The sequence below is a fragment of the Lynx canadensis genome, chromosome E2 (assembly GCF_007474595.2).
Source record: "Lynx canadensis isolate LIC74 chromosome E2, mLynCan4.pri.v2, whole genome shotgun sequence".
In the NCBI taxonomy this organism is placed as follows: domain Eukaryota; kingdom Metazoa; phylum Chordata; class Mammalia; order Carnivora; family Felidae; genus Lynx; species Lynx canadensis.
Window position 1 is genome coordinate 41,920,129 of NC_044317.1, and position 14,233 is coordinate 41,934,361.

General features: G+C 63.1%; 1 protein-coding gene across 1 annotated transcript; it reads left to right on the forward strand.

Moving 5' to 3' along the window:
- Window positions 1–1,444: 1,444 nt before the first annotated feature.
- On the forward strand, window positions 1,445–14,225 carry LRP3 (LDL receptor related protein 3). Its single transcript, XM_030299549.1, has 7 exons — window positions 1,445–1,517; window positions 3,411–3,458; window positions 8,644–8,782; window positions 10,120–10,334; window positions 10,723–11,839; window positions 12,062–12,194; window positions 12,430–14,225. The coding sequence occupies exons 1-7, from the start codon at window positions 1,445–1,447 to the stop codon at window positions 13,012–13,014; spliced, it is 2,310 nt and encodes a 769-aa protein (XP_030155409.1). The 3' UTR covers window positions 13,015–14,225.
- Window positions 14,226–14,233: the final 8 nt, after the last annotated feature.

Below are 14,233 nucleotides of genomic sequence, written 5' to 3' on the forward strand. Positions count from 1 at the left end.
TAGTGCTCTTTACCATAAATGAGTCATTTATCTTGTTATTTGATTCTTAAATCGTTTACTCTGTCTCTCAAGAAGTCTGCTTTGGAAAAATCACCAAAGGAATTAGAAGAGAAAACACACACACACACACACACACACACACACACACACACACACACACACAGTTGACCTGCACAGTGAAAGTGGGTCTACAACTTTCACTAATACAGTATCAGTTTCTCTTTACCTCCTCTCCAAAAAAAGGAGACTATCAGGAGGAGTGGTGGTAATTGAAGAGGGGTCCTGAACCTCAGCTCAGGGCAGGCATAGAACCCCATACCAAACCTCCATGTCAGGACCTCCGATTTCACATTAGTCTCAAGAAAGGGTGGTTGACCCTGTCTGACCGTAAATGGCCTCCTCCACTCTTCTCCCTGTCTCTCCCGGGATTCTGCCTCTTCGGGACCAGCCCGTTGGTTGACACCACTCCCAGCCCCAAGCCTGAGAAGCAAGCCTCCTTTCCATTCCCCAGGGCCTTGACCGGCTGATTAGGTGGTCTCGGGGTCCCCGGAAGGAAGGGGTGGTTTTTCAGAGGCCTGCTTGCTAGATGTTCCCCAGTATCTCTTCCCACGCCTTGCTCTGCACGGAAGGATTCATTGTAGGGACATGCCAGGGCCAGGTGGGCTATAGCAAACGAGGTGGCAGGTCAGAGGGGCAGGAACAGGGGTACCTCACCGGGCAGACGGGCCTTAGCCCTGCGCCACCTCGCGCGGTCCTGCCCTCAGGTGCCCTCCCCTCCCCTGCAAGCGGCCCCGCGGGCTCCGGGAGGGACCAGTTCGTGGGCCCCAAGAGCGGGCCAGGCCAGAGCCGACGGGGCCCTGGCTCGAGGGCGGGGGGCGCCGACTGGCCGGGGCGGCCGCGCGGAGCTGTCCAGCACCGAGGCGGGGCGCGCGCCCCCGGCCCGCCCCGCCGCCTCCCCCGCCCGGCCAGCGCCACTGCGGCTCGGCGGGCGCGTCACGTGGCTGGCGCGGCGCGGCCTCCGGGCTCGGAGCGGGCGAGGGGCCGGCCGCGAGGACCCACAGACCCACGGACGCACCAGCGACGGCACCCGGCCGCGTGGGCCGGGGGCGCCGGGGCCGGGTGGGCTGCGCGCCGCGGGGCATGGGCGCGCCGGGGGCCCCCGGGCACAGGCCGGCGGCGGCGCGGCGCCGGGGGCGCGGGGGCAGCGGCGGGCGGGGGTCCTCCCTGGCGGCCGCCGCTGAGCCCCCGCGGGGCCCGTGACGCCGCGGCCGATGTGGCCCCGCGCGCGCTGCGGGCCTGCACCGCCGCCTCACAAAGACGCTGCCGGAGCCGGAGCCGCCGCCCGCACCCGGCCGGCAGCCGCCGCGGGAGCCCGAGCCGGAGCCGCAGCCGGAGCCGCAGCCGGGGGGGCAGGAGGCGGCGCCCGCGGGCGGCCGGCCCCGGCATGGAGAAGCGGGCGACCGCGGGGCCGGAGGGGGCGCCGGGCGCCCGGGCACAGCTCGCCGTCGTCTGCCTGGGTGAGTGGGCCGCGCAGGCCGGGTGGGTCCGCGCCCCCGCCGTGCAGCTCCGCGCCGCGCCCTGGGCGACCCCGGCCCGCGCCGCTCCCCCGGGCTCCGGCCGGGGCTTCCCGGACGCGCCCTGCGCGAGCAGACGGCCCCCTGGATTCCCGGCCTGCTGGGGTGTCAGGCCTGGGTGGGGGGCGACTCTGGCAGCCGAACCCCGGCTCCCGCCCGGCTTGGAACAGAGCGCGGATCCCGGGGCGCCCGGGTGGTGCGGGCGGCCGGGGTTGGCAGGCAGCGGCTTTCCGCCCGGCCTGCCGGGGCTGGGGCCTCCGGAGCTGCGGACAAAGGCGAGGCGGGCGGGTCTGCGGCCGGTAGTCCCCAGAAGAAGGAACTGTTTCCTGCCGGGACTTGGGGCGGGGGCGGGTGCTAGCGGGAGCCGCGTTGAGGATGCCGGCGGGAGGCAGCTGGGAGAGTGACTCCTGTCTTCCCTTTGTGTCTCTTAGACCCAGCGGGGCAGGCCTGTTCAGCCCCGACTGGTGTGTCTGGGGAGGACCCGGGGACCTGTCCAGGCCTGGCACCTGAGGGGGGCAGGGAGGGACTCCTGCCCTGTCCGGGAGTTTTTCTGTCCACCTTTCCACCGCCCTGTGTGGGGGAGAGGGAAAGAAAGGAGTTAAATCCTCAGCCCACATGGCTCCTTTATTTACCACGAGGAGGAGGGAGGCCATTATCTGAGCTTGGGGTCATCAGGGGACACCCTATGGTGTCACTAGTGAAGATTCTGTAAGCCCTGTAGGTTTGCTGAAGCTACTGAAATGACATAGTAAAAAAGAAACCTGTCAGCGTTCAGCTGCACCCTCCTCTGCCCTTCAATAATCAGGGAGCTCTGAGTCTTCTGGAAGGCCCCTTGCCTCAGCTGTGTGAATGGCTAAGGGCTGGGACCCCACCCCTCCAAAGCGCCCACTCCCCAGTCTGTTAGTACCATGTGCTCTCTGGACTCTGAGCTGCTGGGTGCTGGGCTTCCCCCAGGGGGCCCTCCCTGCCCAGATGTGGCATGGGCTCTGCCTAGCAGAGCCTGGGTGTTTTCAGAGGGGGCATCTATCTGCCCCTGCTTCCTCACCAGTCGGGGGCTGACCTGGGCAGAGATGCTCTCTGCCTCCCTTGGCATCCTTGATGTTGGGGGAAGGGGGCATCCTGAACCTCGGGAAGCTGAGTTTGCCCATATTCCCCTCTTGGTCCTATAACCCCCTTGCAGGAAAGCAGTAGGTGAAAGCAAAGGACAAAGGCCATGCAGGTGGATACTTGAGGGGGTAGGTGGCAGATTTCTTTGCCTCTCTTCTCAAGGTCAGCATGGCACAGTGAGTGGACCGTGAATCCTGCTAACTGTGCATCCCTATAAAATGTGGTAATCAGAACTGCTTCTTCCTGCCCTGACTGCTGGTAGACCCCGTGGCTGGCAAGGCCCCTCAGAGTGAGGAAGCCCTTCCAAGTGGCAGGGGCCCCCTTGCAGGCAGAGCCCTTATCCAGGCTGAACCAGGGTGGTCCAGGCATGAATTCCCAAGCTGGACAGGGGAGACAGAAATGCACCCCATCCTACTACAGGAGTTAGAATTCCCAGGCCTGGGGAGCAGCCAGAGTGCAGCCGACCTTGCACCCCACTCTCTTTGGCTGTGGGGGGGGGGGTCCTGAGACCCTCTGTGGTCCTCCCCTCTGCCCATCTGGCAGGACCGGGTGGGAGTGGAAGTCTCTGTGGCAGCAGCACTCTGGGCCTTGCCCTGTGAGATGAAGAGAACCAGCCAGGGGTTGGCCGTGTTGTCCTGTGCCCATCAAGGGCTGCTGTTGGCTCAGTGCAGGTGTCTGGGTCCCCAAGAGCCACCGCCCCCTACTGACTCCTCCCTGTATTTCCCACAGTGAACATCGTCCTCACTGGGCGGCTCAGCAGCGCAGTCCCTGCCTTAGGTGAGTAAGATGCTTCTCTCTTTCTTCCCTTCCTCCCTGTCCTTCTGGTTTAGTGACCTCTGAGGTGGACAGGCCTTCAGGGCCTGTCCACCCCTGAGGTCAGCTGGCCTCTTTCAGCTTCAGTCCTTGGGCATTTTTTCTGCATCACAAAGGAGCCGTTTGGCCCTGAGCAAGCTTACACCTCCTTGAGTCTCAGTTTCTCTTTTTAAAATGGATGCGATAACAGGATCTACCTCAGAGCCTGCTTATTAGGGTCAATGGGCAAATGAGGCAAGGTGCTCAGCATGGCAATGACACATGGTGGCTTAATGCCACTAGCAAACTGTCACAGGTCCAGTAGAACCGACAGATTGTGCTTCCTGTAGACTGTGGGGTTCCCTGAGGCCACAAGGCACCATGAGATGCTTGCCTGTTTTAAAATTATACCTGGGATTGAATTTATAAAGGTATGAATGGATGATGGCACAGAGAGGCCAATGCCATTGACAAATTTGTTACCTATGTGTCTTGAGAGGGGGGAAGTCAAGGCAGGGAAGGGGAAACAGCTCAGAATGGGCTACTTTGAATGACTCTGGCAGGCTTGAGGCTACAGGGGTGGGGTCCAGTTGCTGGGTACCTGGTGCCAGGATCACCCAGAGCAGGGAAAATACTGACTTGGTTGTGAGTTAGAAAAGTAGGTGGCTCAGCCTGGATTCAGCTGGTCTGTCTGGGCAAGACCAGCTTCAGGCCAGCTGGTGTGCAGGAGAGAGATGAACACTTTGGCTGATGTTTTGGCCCTGGGATCGGTGGTTGCCAAGTAGACCTACCGAACCTAAGACACACGGTCAGAACTGCTCCTCCCTGCCTCCTCCTGTCCGAGTGGGTCCAGCCATCCACAGGCCATCTTTGTGCTCTGGCCCAATGCCAGGGCCAGCAAAGACTGTCAGGAGCAGGAGGGGAGACTGAGGCCATCAGGGTGTTTGCTCTTTGCTGAGGGGGCTGCTGCGGGGAAGCCCAGGCCCTCAGGGCCCTGGGGCCACCAGGGGGCATCTGAGGAGGGCCTTAGGGAGCTGGGGAGAATGTGTGGTCTCCAACGTGGGGGGTCGGTGACTCATTTGCTGTCTGCAGGGCTGCATAGTGGTTTGGAGGCACCTGGGACTTCTCGTTCTGCTCAGTGCCTCGTAGCAGAAAGCCACTGAGGCTGGCTCAGGGAGAGGGATCTCTGCTGGCCAGGGTCACTGGGATGGGGAGGCCCAGGGCCCACAGAGGCTGCTTTCAGAGGCCCATCTCTCAGATGTGGCTCCTCAGGCTCCCTCCTGGTTCCCCCTGCACATCATCTCCTGCTCCCTGCTGTCTGGCCTCCTCTGCTGACACAGCTGGCCCGGGGCCCTGCCTTACTCAGCACCGAGCCAGCCCCAGTGCTGCCTGGTGTCCTGGCCCTCACCGCTAACTGCCCAGTCTCCCCATCCCAATTTTCCAGAGGAGGCTGACTGGCCCTGCCGGGGTCAGGGGTCTATGACCACGGTAGAGAGTGGGAGGGAGGGGGGGAGGGGGGCCGGGTCTTACAGATTGTGAGCCCCAGGTGAGGCCTTCTGCTGCTATGGTGGGTGGGCATGTGACCTCAAACACATCTGCCACATGCCCGTGCCCCAGGTTTAGAACAGTGTTGCTATAGGGACAAGGTTCCCTCGTAGTGCCAGGGAGACAAAGACAGCCATCCAGGTCTGCACATTTGGTTGTTTTTAGCCAGGGTCCACATTGTTCTCAGCAGACCCTCATTCCCCAGTTTCAGGGGCTGCGGTTTGCATCAGGGCGCCTATGCGTGGCGCCCTGGGAGCCTGACTGCGTGGCGGCCTAGGTGGCCACAGGTGGCAGTCTTGGGCCCTAGCTCTCCTGGAGTCTAGCTCTGTCCCGCTAGCATTGCTAAGAGCATTGGAGAGCAGCTTCTGGCTGCCTGAGGTGACCACCCAGACACCCCTGAGGGCCCAGCTGGACTGCCTGGAAACCTCACGGGTGTTGGCCTCTCAGCCCCTGTCCTGCCGCAGGTCGTCACCTCCCGCACCCCGGACTCTGGGCTAGGCCGTGTGGCTGCCGTGGCGCCAGCTTCCTGACCTGGACAGCGTGTCCGGGCTGCCTTCCACTCCCCTGGCAGCTTCCCCGAGCACCGGGGTGGGGCCCCCAGCTCTCTGCTGTGCAGTTAGAGCAGGCAGGTTGTCTGGAGTATTGATTGCCTCTGGAAACCAGATCCGCAAATTGTGCTCTATCGGGCCTTGCTCATGCTTCCTCAAGAGCATTTCATGACTCTTTGGACTGGGAAAGAAGGACGCTCGCTGGTCTGAAAGTGCTGATTCATCCCTTGCCCCCCTGAGCAGGGCCACCTGGGCCTGAGGGCCGAGCGGTCTTCTGCCGGAGTGAACACGGGTCACCTCCATTTAAAGCTCAGACAGGCTTCTCTGCCCCGACACCGCACACCCTCTATCCTGCAAACGTACGGTCCTCCTAGCACCTGTCACTACCTGCCCGTCATCACACACTCTGTGGGATCCTCACCCACGCAGGGTGTACCCCCACTCACCCCATCACATGAATACCTGCCTAGAGGCTGCCACTTTCCTAGAATTTCCCGACTACCTCTGAGACAAGCAGCACCCATGGGCTCCATTTTACTGATGGACAAGGTGAGGCCTAGGGTGGAATGGAGTGCCTGGCAATGTGGGCCCTGGAACTGGATTTGTGAGGCCTTTCCCCCACCTGTGCCCGGGTCCTGGGGTCGCTTGTTGGGGTGGGAGTGAGGCTGCCGTCATGCAGAGGCCAGGAGTTGGTTGTCTGAGCTGGTGGCAGCCTCCAGGCTCACGGCCAAGCAGCGTCCAGTCAGGAGGCCCTGACCAGAGCTCGCAGCTCCCTCTCTCTTGCTCCACGGTCACTGTGAGTGGGCCAGGCTGATGGCTGCGGAGGACATGAGCTCTGTGCCCCCACTTTGGAGAAGAGCAAACTGAGTGCTTTCGCTGCCGCCTAGGTGGGAATTTCTGGGCAGCCTTGGGGAGTGCTCAGGGGTAAGGCTGTGTGGGGGACATGCTGTCAGGGGCTTTGTTGAGAGGTAGGGCTGGGCTGGCTGCTGTCTAGTCATCTGCTCCTGACTTGACTGGTGGTTCCAGAGACAGGCTGCCTGCCTCTGGAAAGGAGGATAGACGTAGGTCTAGAGGAAGATTCTGGCTGAGGCAGGTGATGCCTGTAGAAGATGCACGGGCCTGGCTTTCTGCAGCCACTGTGGGTGAGGACCCTGGCCTGAGTGTTTTGTCACTGAGGAAGGCCTCCTGGCCAGGGTAGGTACAGACTAGGCCCTGCTTTGCTCCAGACCCTGTCCCAGGGGCTGAGGGTCAAGGCAACAAAGGGTGGTTCCCACCCTGGCTGACGGAGTCTCCTGACTTCTCGTTAATCATGTGCTTTAGAGATTTGAGCCAGCCATACTAGGCTCTCCCTGCCTGTGAATCTCTTGTCCAGCACCATCCAGGAGGAGAAGCTTCTTCTGGTTTCATAGCCTCACACCTCCCAGGCCCCCTGGTCAGCACCCAGGGTCTCGGTGGGGGGGGCTCATCTGTCAGAGGGAAGGGGCCCTTGTCCTTCCCCTCCTGGGTGTTCTACCTATTAATCTACCTATTAAGCAGGTGCAATAATGCTCCTGCTTAATAGGTGAGAAATCTGAGGGTCAGGAAGGCTGGCCTTCCGGGCCACAGGTGAGTGCCAAGCAGAGAGGCCTGGCTGGTGCCTTGGTGACCAGGGACTATTGGGGCTCTGACGGCAGCCCAAGGGTGCCCAGCCGTGTTTTAGGGTTAAGTGTGGTGTTTCTCTGCTAGTCCTTTGAGGCTTTTGTGAGCTGTCTGTGGGGGTTTCCACTTCCCTGTTAGTCAGAGTATCAGATGACCTGGACCTCCAGGTCACAGTCCTATGAGCACGGGAGGCGGCTGGAGGCTTCCACTCTCCTTTCTGCAGCCGTGCAGTTTGGGGTCCCAAAGAGTCTTGTTAAGAGCCAGCAGAGAGACCCTGGTTTCTAGGGCGACAGTGGAAGGTGCCAGGCAGTGGGAGAGTGAGGAGGTGGTGTTACTGACCTCAGTTTCTCCATCTGTATAATGGGCCCTGCCTTTGCCACAGGTTTTTGTGAGGATCAGATGAGGTGGTGTGGTGGAGGGCTGCAGGGGCTGGGAGGGGTGGGTGTGGCCAAGTGCAGGGACCTTGCCTGACACCGGGGTCAGCTCTGCAGTCTTCAGGCTAGGCGGGCTCAGCTGGAAGCAGAGGCATGGATAATGAAGAGGGTGAAGTGAGGCTGACAGGGCTGGGCGTGGTGACACTGCTTCACCATACTGGCTGGAATGATAACCCGCACTTGTCCCTGGTGTGTGGGTTCGCGGATGGCAGTGAGAGGCCGATCCTACCAGGGGACCAGGGTCGAGTCTGACTCCGCCACCTACTGCTGTGTGGCCACGGGAAGGTCACTTATCCTCTCTGAGCCTGTCTCCTTGTCTGGTTATGACATCTACCTCCAGTGGCTCCCCACTTACGCTCAGGATGAAACCCCAGTGCCACACAAGGTGTGAGCAGACTCAGCCTGTGTTTCCAGCCACATCTGGACACTGGCCTCCCTGCAGGCCTGTGTTATGATCTTTACTCCACCCAGAGATCAGCATGTCTGCTCTCCCGGCAGCCTCCATGGGGCAGGGCTTTTGACTGTCTTACTCAGCACACCTAGTACTTGTGCCGGGCACTTAGTAGCTACTCAGTAAATATGTGTTGGGTGAGCAAAGCCCCTCCCTTCCCAGGGCTGAGGCCTGTATTTATACCTACACCAGGGAGGGCAGGCAGGGAACCACAGCAGGACTGTCCACGCAGGCTGCACCCCGGAGGTGCCAAGGGGACTGCCGGTGGGTTCATTCGCAGCCCTGCCGGGAGTGGGGAATGAGACCTACACTCTGGTGCACGGGGCAGGGTTGGGAGCTGAGGCTGCCCCGAGTCCTTGTGCGTCCTTGGCCCTCCACACGGAATTCCAATGAAGTCTTGAGGTTGGCCTTGCCCTGGCCATGGCTACCCTCATCTGACTTGATCCCACCCTGGGGCAGGCCTGTGCTCAAGCCATGGGCGGGATCAAGTGGGCCTCCCACCTCACCTCCCACCCAAACGGGAGGCCAGCACTTCTCAGCCTCTTCTCCGACAGCTGCCTGCAGCGGAAAGCTGGAACAGCACACGGAACGGCGGGGTGTCATCTACAGCCCAGCCTGGCCCCTCAACTACCCGCCGGGCACCAACTGCAGCTGGTACATCCAGGGTGACCGTGGGGATATGATCACCATCAGGTAAGGGGACCTAGGGCATCAGAGGGAGACTCCGTGGGCCTTACACAGGCTGAGTGAGTGTGTATGTGAAAGAGTGTGTGGGTGTGTGACGGTACATGCACGTGAGTGCATGTATGAACAGGTGTAGAGGGCATGTATGAGAGCACGTGTGAGTGCGTGCATGTGAGTGAGCACATGTATGAACAGGTACAGAGGGCAGCTGTGAGCAGATATGTGTGTAAGTTCATGTGTGTGGGCACGTGTGAGCATGTGAGCGTGCCCTGGGCTCTGTGGGTCCCTGCAGCTGGCTGCCTCTCCTGCTGGACTTCTGGGAGAGCCTCTCTCATGAGGAGTGGGGGCTGTCAATCACCTCAGCCCGGCCAGGGAGGGAAGCCCTGGGGACTGGTTGGCGTGGTCCAGCTGTCCCCGAGGTGGCAGAAGTGTCCTGCAGGTGGCTTGAGGCCAGGCTGGCATGGAGCCTAGAGCAGGGTTTTTCCCCTGGGGTCTGGGGGCAGTCTCGGCAGGAGAGGGAGGCAGGCAGGAGCCCGGTGCTGTAGCTGCAGGGATGTGCAGAGGGTGCTGGGATGAGGTGGCTAGACAGTGGAACTGAGGCTGAAACCCCTGGCCTGGGGTGGCCATGGGGTATGTGGCTGGGGTGTCACTCTCCTACATGCCAAAGCCCAGCAGGCCCGGGTACTCCCTAGCTCCAAAGCACAGGGATGTGATGCGCACGATGGGGGTCTCTCCTGGTGGTTCTGCCAGTTTCCCTGTGGCCGCAGGGCCGTGGCTCTCAGGCACTCTTTCTTCAAAGACTCCACCCTTACTGGCCACTTCTAGGGTACTCCCTGGCCCTGTGGCCTGCTTGCCCTATAGCCTGGGTGGGAGGCCAGCTCCAGTGTTTCTCCCCAGGAGACAAGCTATCACCCAGATGTAGGCTAGGCCAGCCCTGTGTGCGTGTGCCCCCTCACTGGATAAGCCTGTGAGTTTGTGCTAGGTCTGTCCCAGCAGACCCAGTGTGGGAGGGATCTGGACTCTTGGGTCTTGCCCTTGAAGAGACAGTGTCAGGGGAAGGAACTGACTCCCCCTCCACTTTGGCTTTGGGGTGGGCACTGTGTGTGCTGATGGAGGGCAGAAAGGTGAGGCCCTCCCAGAGCCTCAATGGGGATGTCCACGGTTGTTCTGATTCTTCATGCAGCTGCCCTCAGGCCCCTGGATGGTGGCTGGGGTCCCACTAAGAGGCCCAGCATGAAGGAGTAGAGGGACCAGTGTGGCTGGCCACCCTTGCCGTAAGCTCACGTCTGTGGGCTCCCTGCCTGCCCGCCCACACCCACGGTCCTCCTTCCTCTCTGCCCCGGCAGTTTCCGCAACTTTGACGTGGAGGAGTCCCACCAGTGCTCCCTGGACTGGCTCATGCTGGGCCCAGCAGCCCCGCCCCGCCAGGAGGCCTTCCGGCTCTGTGGCTCTGCCATCCCGCCTGCCTTCATCTCTGCCCGGGACCACGTCTGGATCTTCTTCCACTCTGACGCCTCCAGCTCCGGCCAAGCCCAGGGCTTCCGTCTCTCGTACATCCGAGGTGATGCTGGCGGCACGGTGGGGCAGGGCACCACAGAGCCCAAGGGCTCCAAGGGCCCAGGCAGTAACCTCTCTTGGCCCACTCCCTGCAGGGTCTTCCCCAGCAGCCCAGTCAGTCGGGGGACTGGGACCGGTCAGCCCCTCGAGCTCCCTGACCCCACTTCATAGACTTGGCTAGAGTGAGTGGCTCACCCCTCACCCTTCGGTCAAGTCAGGGATGAGCCCACTCTGGCATTTGAGGGGTCTCTGCACCTCGGGTGGCCATGGAGAGGCCCTGCCACCCCGGGACAGGGGAACCACCCTACCTGCTCCTGGCGCCCGGTCCCACGCTGGAGGGAGGCTCTGCTCTCCCCTGACTGCCCCCTTCCCCCATGCTCTTCACCCCACAGGGAAGCTGGGCCAGGCGTCCTGCCAGGCAGACGAGTTCCGCTGTGATAACGGCAAGTGCCTGCCCGGGCCGTGGCAATGCAACACTGTGGACGAGTGTGGCGACGGCTCTGACGAGGGCAACTGCTCGGCGCCTGCCTCTGAGCCACCCGGCAGCCTGTGCCCGGGGGGCACCTTCCCCTGCAGCGGGGCGCGCTCCACGCGCTGCCTGCCCGCCGAGCGGCGCTGCGATGGCACCCAGGACTGCGGGGACGGCTCCGACGAGGCCGGCTGCCCCGACCTGGCGTGTGGCCGGCGGCTGGGCAGCTTCTACGGCTCCTTCGCCTCCCCGGACCTGTTTGGCGCAGCCCGTGGGCCCTCGGACCTTCACTGCACGTGGCTGGTGGACACGCAGGACCCGCGGCGCGTGCTGCTGCAGCTGGAGCTGCGGCTGGGCTACGACGACTACGTGCAGGTGTACGAGGGCCTGGGCGAGCGCGGGGACCGCCTGCTGCAGACGCTGTCCTACCGCAGCAACCACCGGCCCGTGAGCCTGGAGGCCGCCCAGGGCCGCCTCACCGTGGCCTACCACGCCCGCGCCCGCAGCGCCGGCCACGGCTTCAACGCCACCTATCAGGTGAAGGGCTACTGCCTCCCGTGGGAGCAGCCGTGTGGGAGCAGCAGCGACGGGGCCGCGGGGGACGCGGGCGAGCAGGGCTGCTTCTCGGAGCCGCAGCGCTGCGACGGCTGGTGGCACTGTGCCAGCGGCCGCGACGAGCAGGGCTGCCCCGCCTGCCCGCCTGACCAGTACCCCTGCGAGGGCGGCAGCGGCCTGTGCTACGCGCCCGCCGACCGCTGCAACAACCAGAAGAGCTGCCCCGACGGCGCCGACGAGAAGAACTGCTTCTCCTGCCAGCCCGGCACCTTCCACTGCGGCACCAACCTGTGCATCTTCGAGACGTGGCGCTGTGACGGCCAGGAGGACTGCCAGGACGGCAGCGACGAGCACGGCTGTCTGGCGGCGGTGCCGCGGAAGGTCATCACCGCCGCCCTCATCGGCAGCCTGGTGTGCGGCCTGCTGCTGGTCATCGCCCTGGGCTGCGCCTTCAAGCTCTACTCGCTGCGCACGCAGGAGTACAGGTGGGCGGGGCCGCGCCGCGCCGCCGCAATGGGAAGGGGCGGGGCTCCCTGCGCCGCGCTCCGCCGCGAGGGCTGCATCCCCAGTCTCAGGCCTCCGGCTGGTGGACTTCTCCTGTGCGTCCTGGGAGGTCAGAGTGGAGGGCTGGGGGCCCCGTGTATGTCGGAGGGAGAGTGTGGTCCTGGCCAGCCCCGCCATGCTGCCCTCCTGCCGGCGACTTTCAGGGCCTTCGAGACCCAGATGACGCGCCTGGAGGCTGAGTTTGTGCGGCGGGAGGCACCCCCGTCCTATGGGCAGCTCATCGCGCAGGGCCTCATTCCGCCCGTGGAGGACTTTCCCGTCTACAGTGCGTCCCAGGTGAGCGCCAGAGGGTGAGATCCGGGCGGGGCTCCTGCTTGGACCTCAGAGGACGCCCAGACCCGGAGACTTAGGGGCCAGGTCGGACAGTGCATGGCCCAGGGGTCGAGGGAGGCGGAAGGTGAGGCCGGGGCAGGGTGATGTGGGGGGCCACCACGGCCACGTTGGGGAGAACGAGTTGGTCTCTTGGGGTCGTGCTGACCTCTGCCCTCTCAGCCACCGCCCCACCCTCCAGGCCTCGGTGCTACAGAACCTTCGCACAGCCATGCGGAGACAGATGCGCAGGCACGCCTCCCGCCGAGGGCCCTCCCGCCGCCGCCTCGGCCGCCTCTGGAACCGGCTCTTTCACCGGCCGCGGGCACCGCGGGGACAGATCCCACTGCTGACCGCTGCGCGCACCTCACAGACGGTGCTGGGGGACGGGCTCCTCCAGCCTGCACCGGGGACCACCCCAGATCCCCCAGCACCCCTCACGGACACAGGCAGCCCTGTAGTGGCTGGGGATGGACCCCCCAGTGTCCCAGGCCATGCATCAGAGGCGGGATCTGCTGTGCCGCCCCCCTCCGGCCTGCGGGACCCAGAGTGCAGGCTGGGGGACAAGGACAGAAAGGCCTGCAGGGACTCTTTGGTGGACAGCCTGGCCCCTGCCGAAGCGCCTCGGGAGACCTGCTCGGCCCAGGACCCTCACCCCCTGGCTCCCACTGCCAGTAGCACCCTGGGCCCCCACCCACCAGAGCCATTGGGTGTCTGCAGGAGTCCCCCACCACCCTGCTCCCCAACGTTGGAGGCCAGTGACGATGAGGCCCTGCTGGTCTGCTGACCTGCTGGACATGCTGGTGACCGCCACAGCCCCGCTTTGTAACCAGGGAATACACAGTCGTTTCTACCCTGCCTCCGCGTCCTTCTTTGTTGCAGAGAAGCCACCCAGAGGCCCAGCTAGCCTGCTGCATCGGCACCCCCAGCCCTGGTGGACACAGCGGGCCAGGGCTGTGGGGGTTTGAGCGAGGAGCGGGGTGGAGTGAGGAGCCCCTCTGCAGGCACCCTGGGGTCTCACTCTACTTCTTTCTCCATTCTGGGAATCCATTTCTGAAGAAGCAGGAGAGTTAGGGCAGGGCTCTCTGGAGTGTTCTCTGTGGCTTCTTGCTTCATTCACCCTCTAGGGTGCCAGAGCTGTGCTGGACTGAGCAGGGTTATGGGTGCCACAGACCTAGTCCATGGCGGGGCCCTCTGTCAGTGCTCAGCCCTCCGCATCCCCCCAGCCATCCCTAGAGGAGCAGGCTAGGAGGCTGCTGGCCCCAGCCTCGTGCCTGTGGTGTCAGTACAGGCCCGGCCAGGCAGATGCCCTTTGCCCTCTGGCTGAGGGGTTAATCTCCTGGGCATGAGGGCAGGGCTGGGAATGTGGGCACAGGGTAGAGGAAACCCATGGTCTCTTGCAGGCCTTGAGGCCCCTGGGAGATGCTGCTGGATGCTTTCTCAGGTGACAGTGGCCGAGCACCGACAGTGGCTAAATCCATCCCATCCTGCCGCAGGCTCTCAGTTTCCCCTGTAAATCAGGGTGAGGCCATGGGCTCTGAAGTCCTGGCAGTCACTCCACAGAGATTTATGGGGCTGAGGGAAAGGCAGTTCCAGCAGAAACACCCGGACCGACCTCGGTGGTTGAGCCTAGAGCTGGCGTTGCGGGTCCCGGGGAGGGGCGCACAAGGTGTTTCCCAACCCCGGTGTCCCTTTGGGTCAAGGCTGGCTCTGGACCCCACAAGGGAGAAAGGAAGTGCCTGGTTCAAGTGGCAGAGCCATAGGCCCCCTCCAGAGCCTGCTGGGGCACCTTCCTCAGCCAGCACCACACAAGCCCCACCGGGTCATGCCCACCAGGGACTCGCCTAAGACAAGCACACCGCCCACCAACCCTCTTTTATTCATAGACATTTCCAGGAAAGCGAGCAGGGCAGCACTGACAGGGAGCCCAGCCAATATCTCCAGGGCTCTCTCAGCACAGGACTCAAAGGAGTCAGATCTCTCTCTCTCTCTCTCTCTCTCTCTCT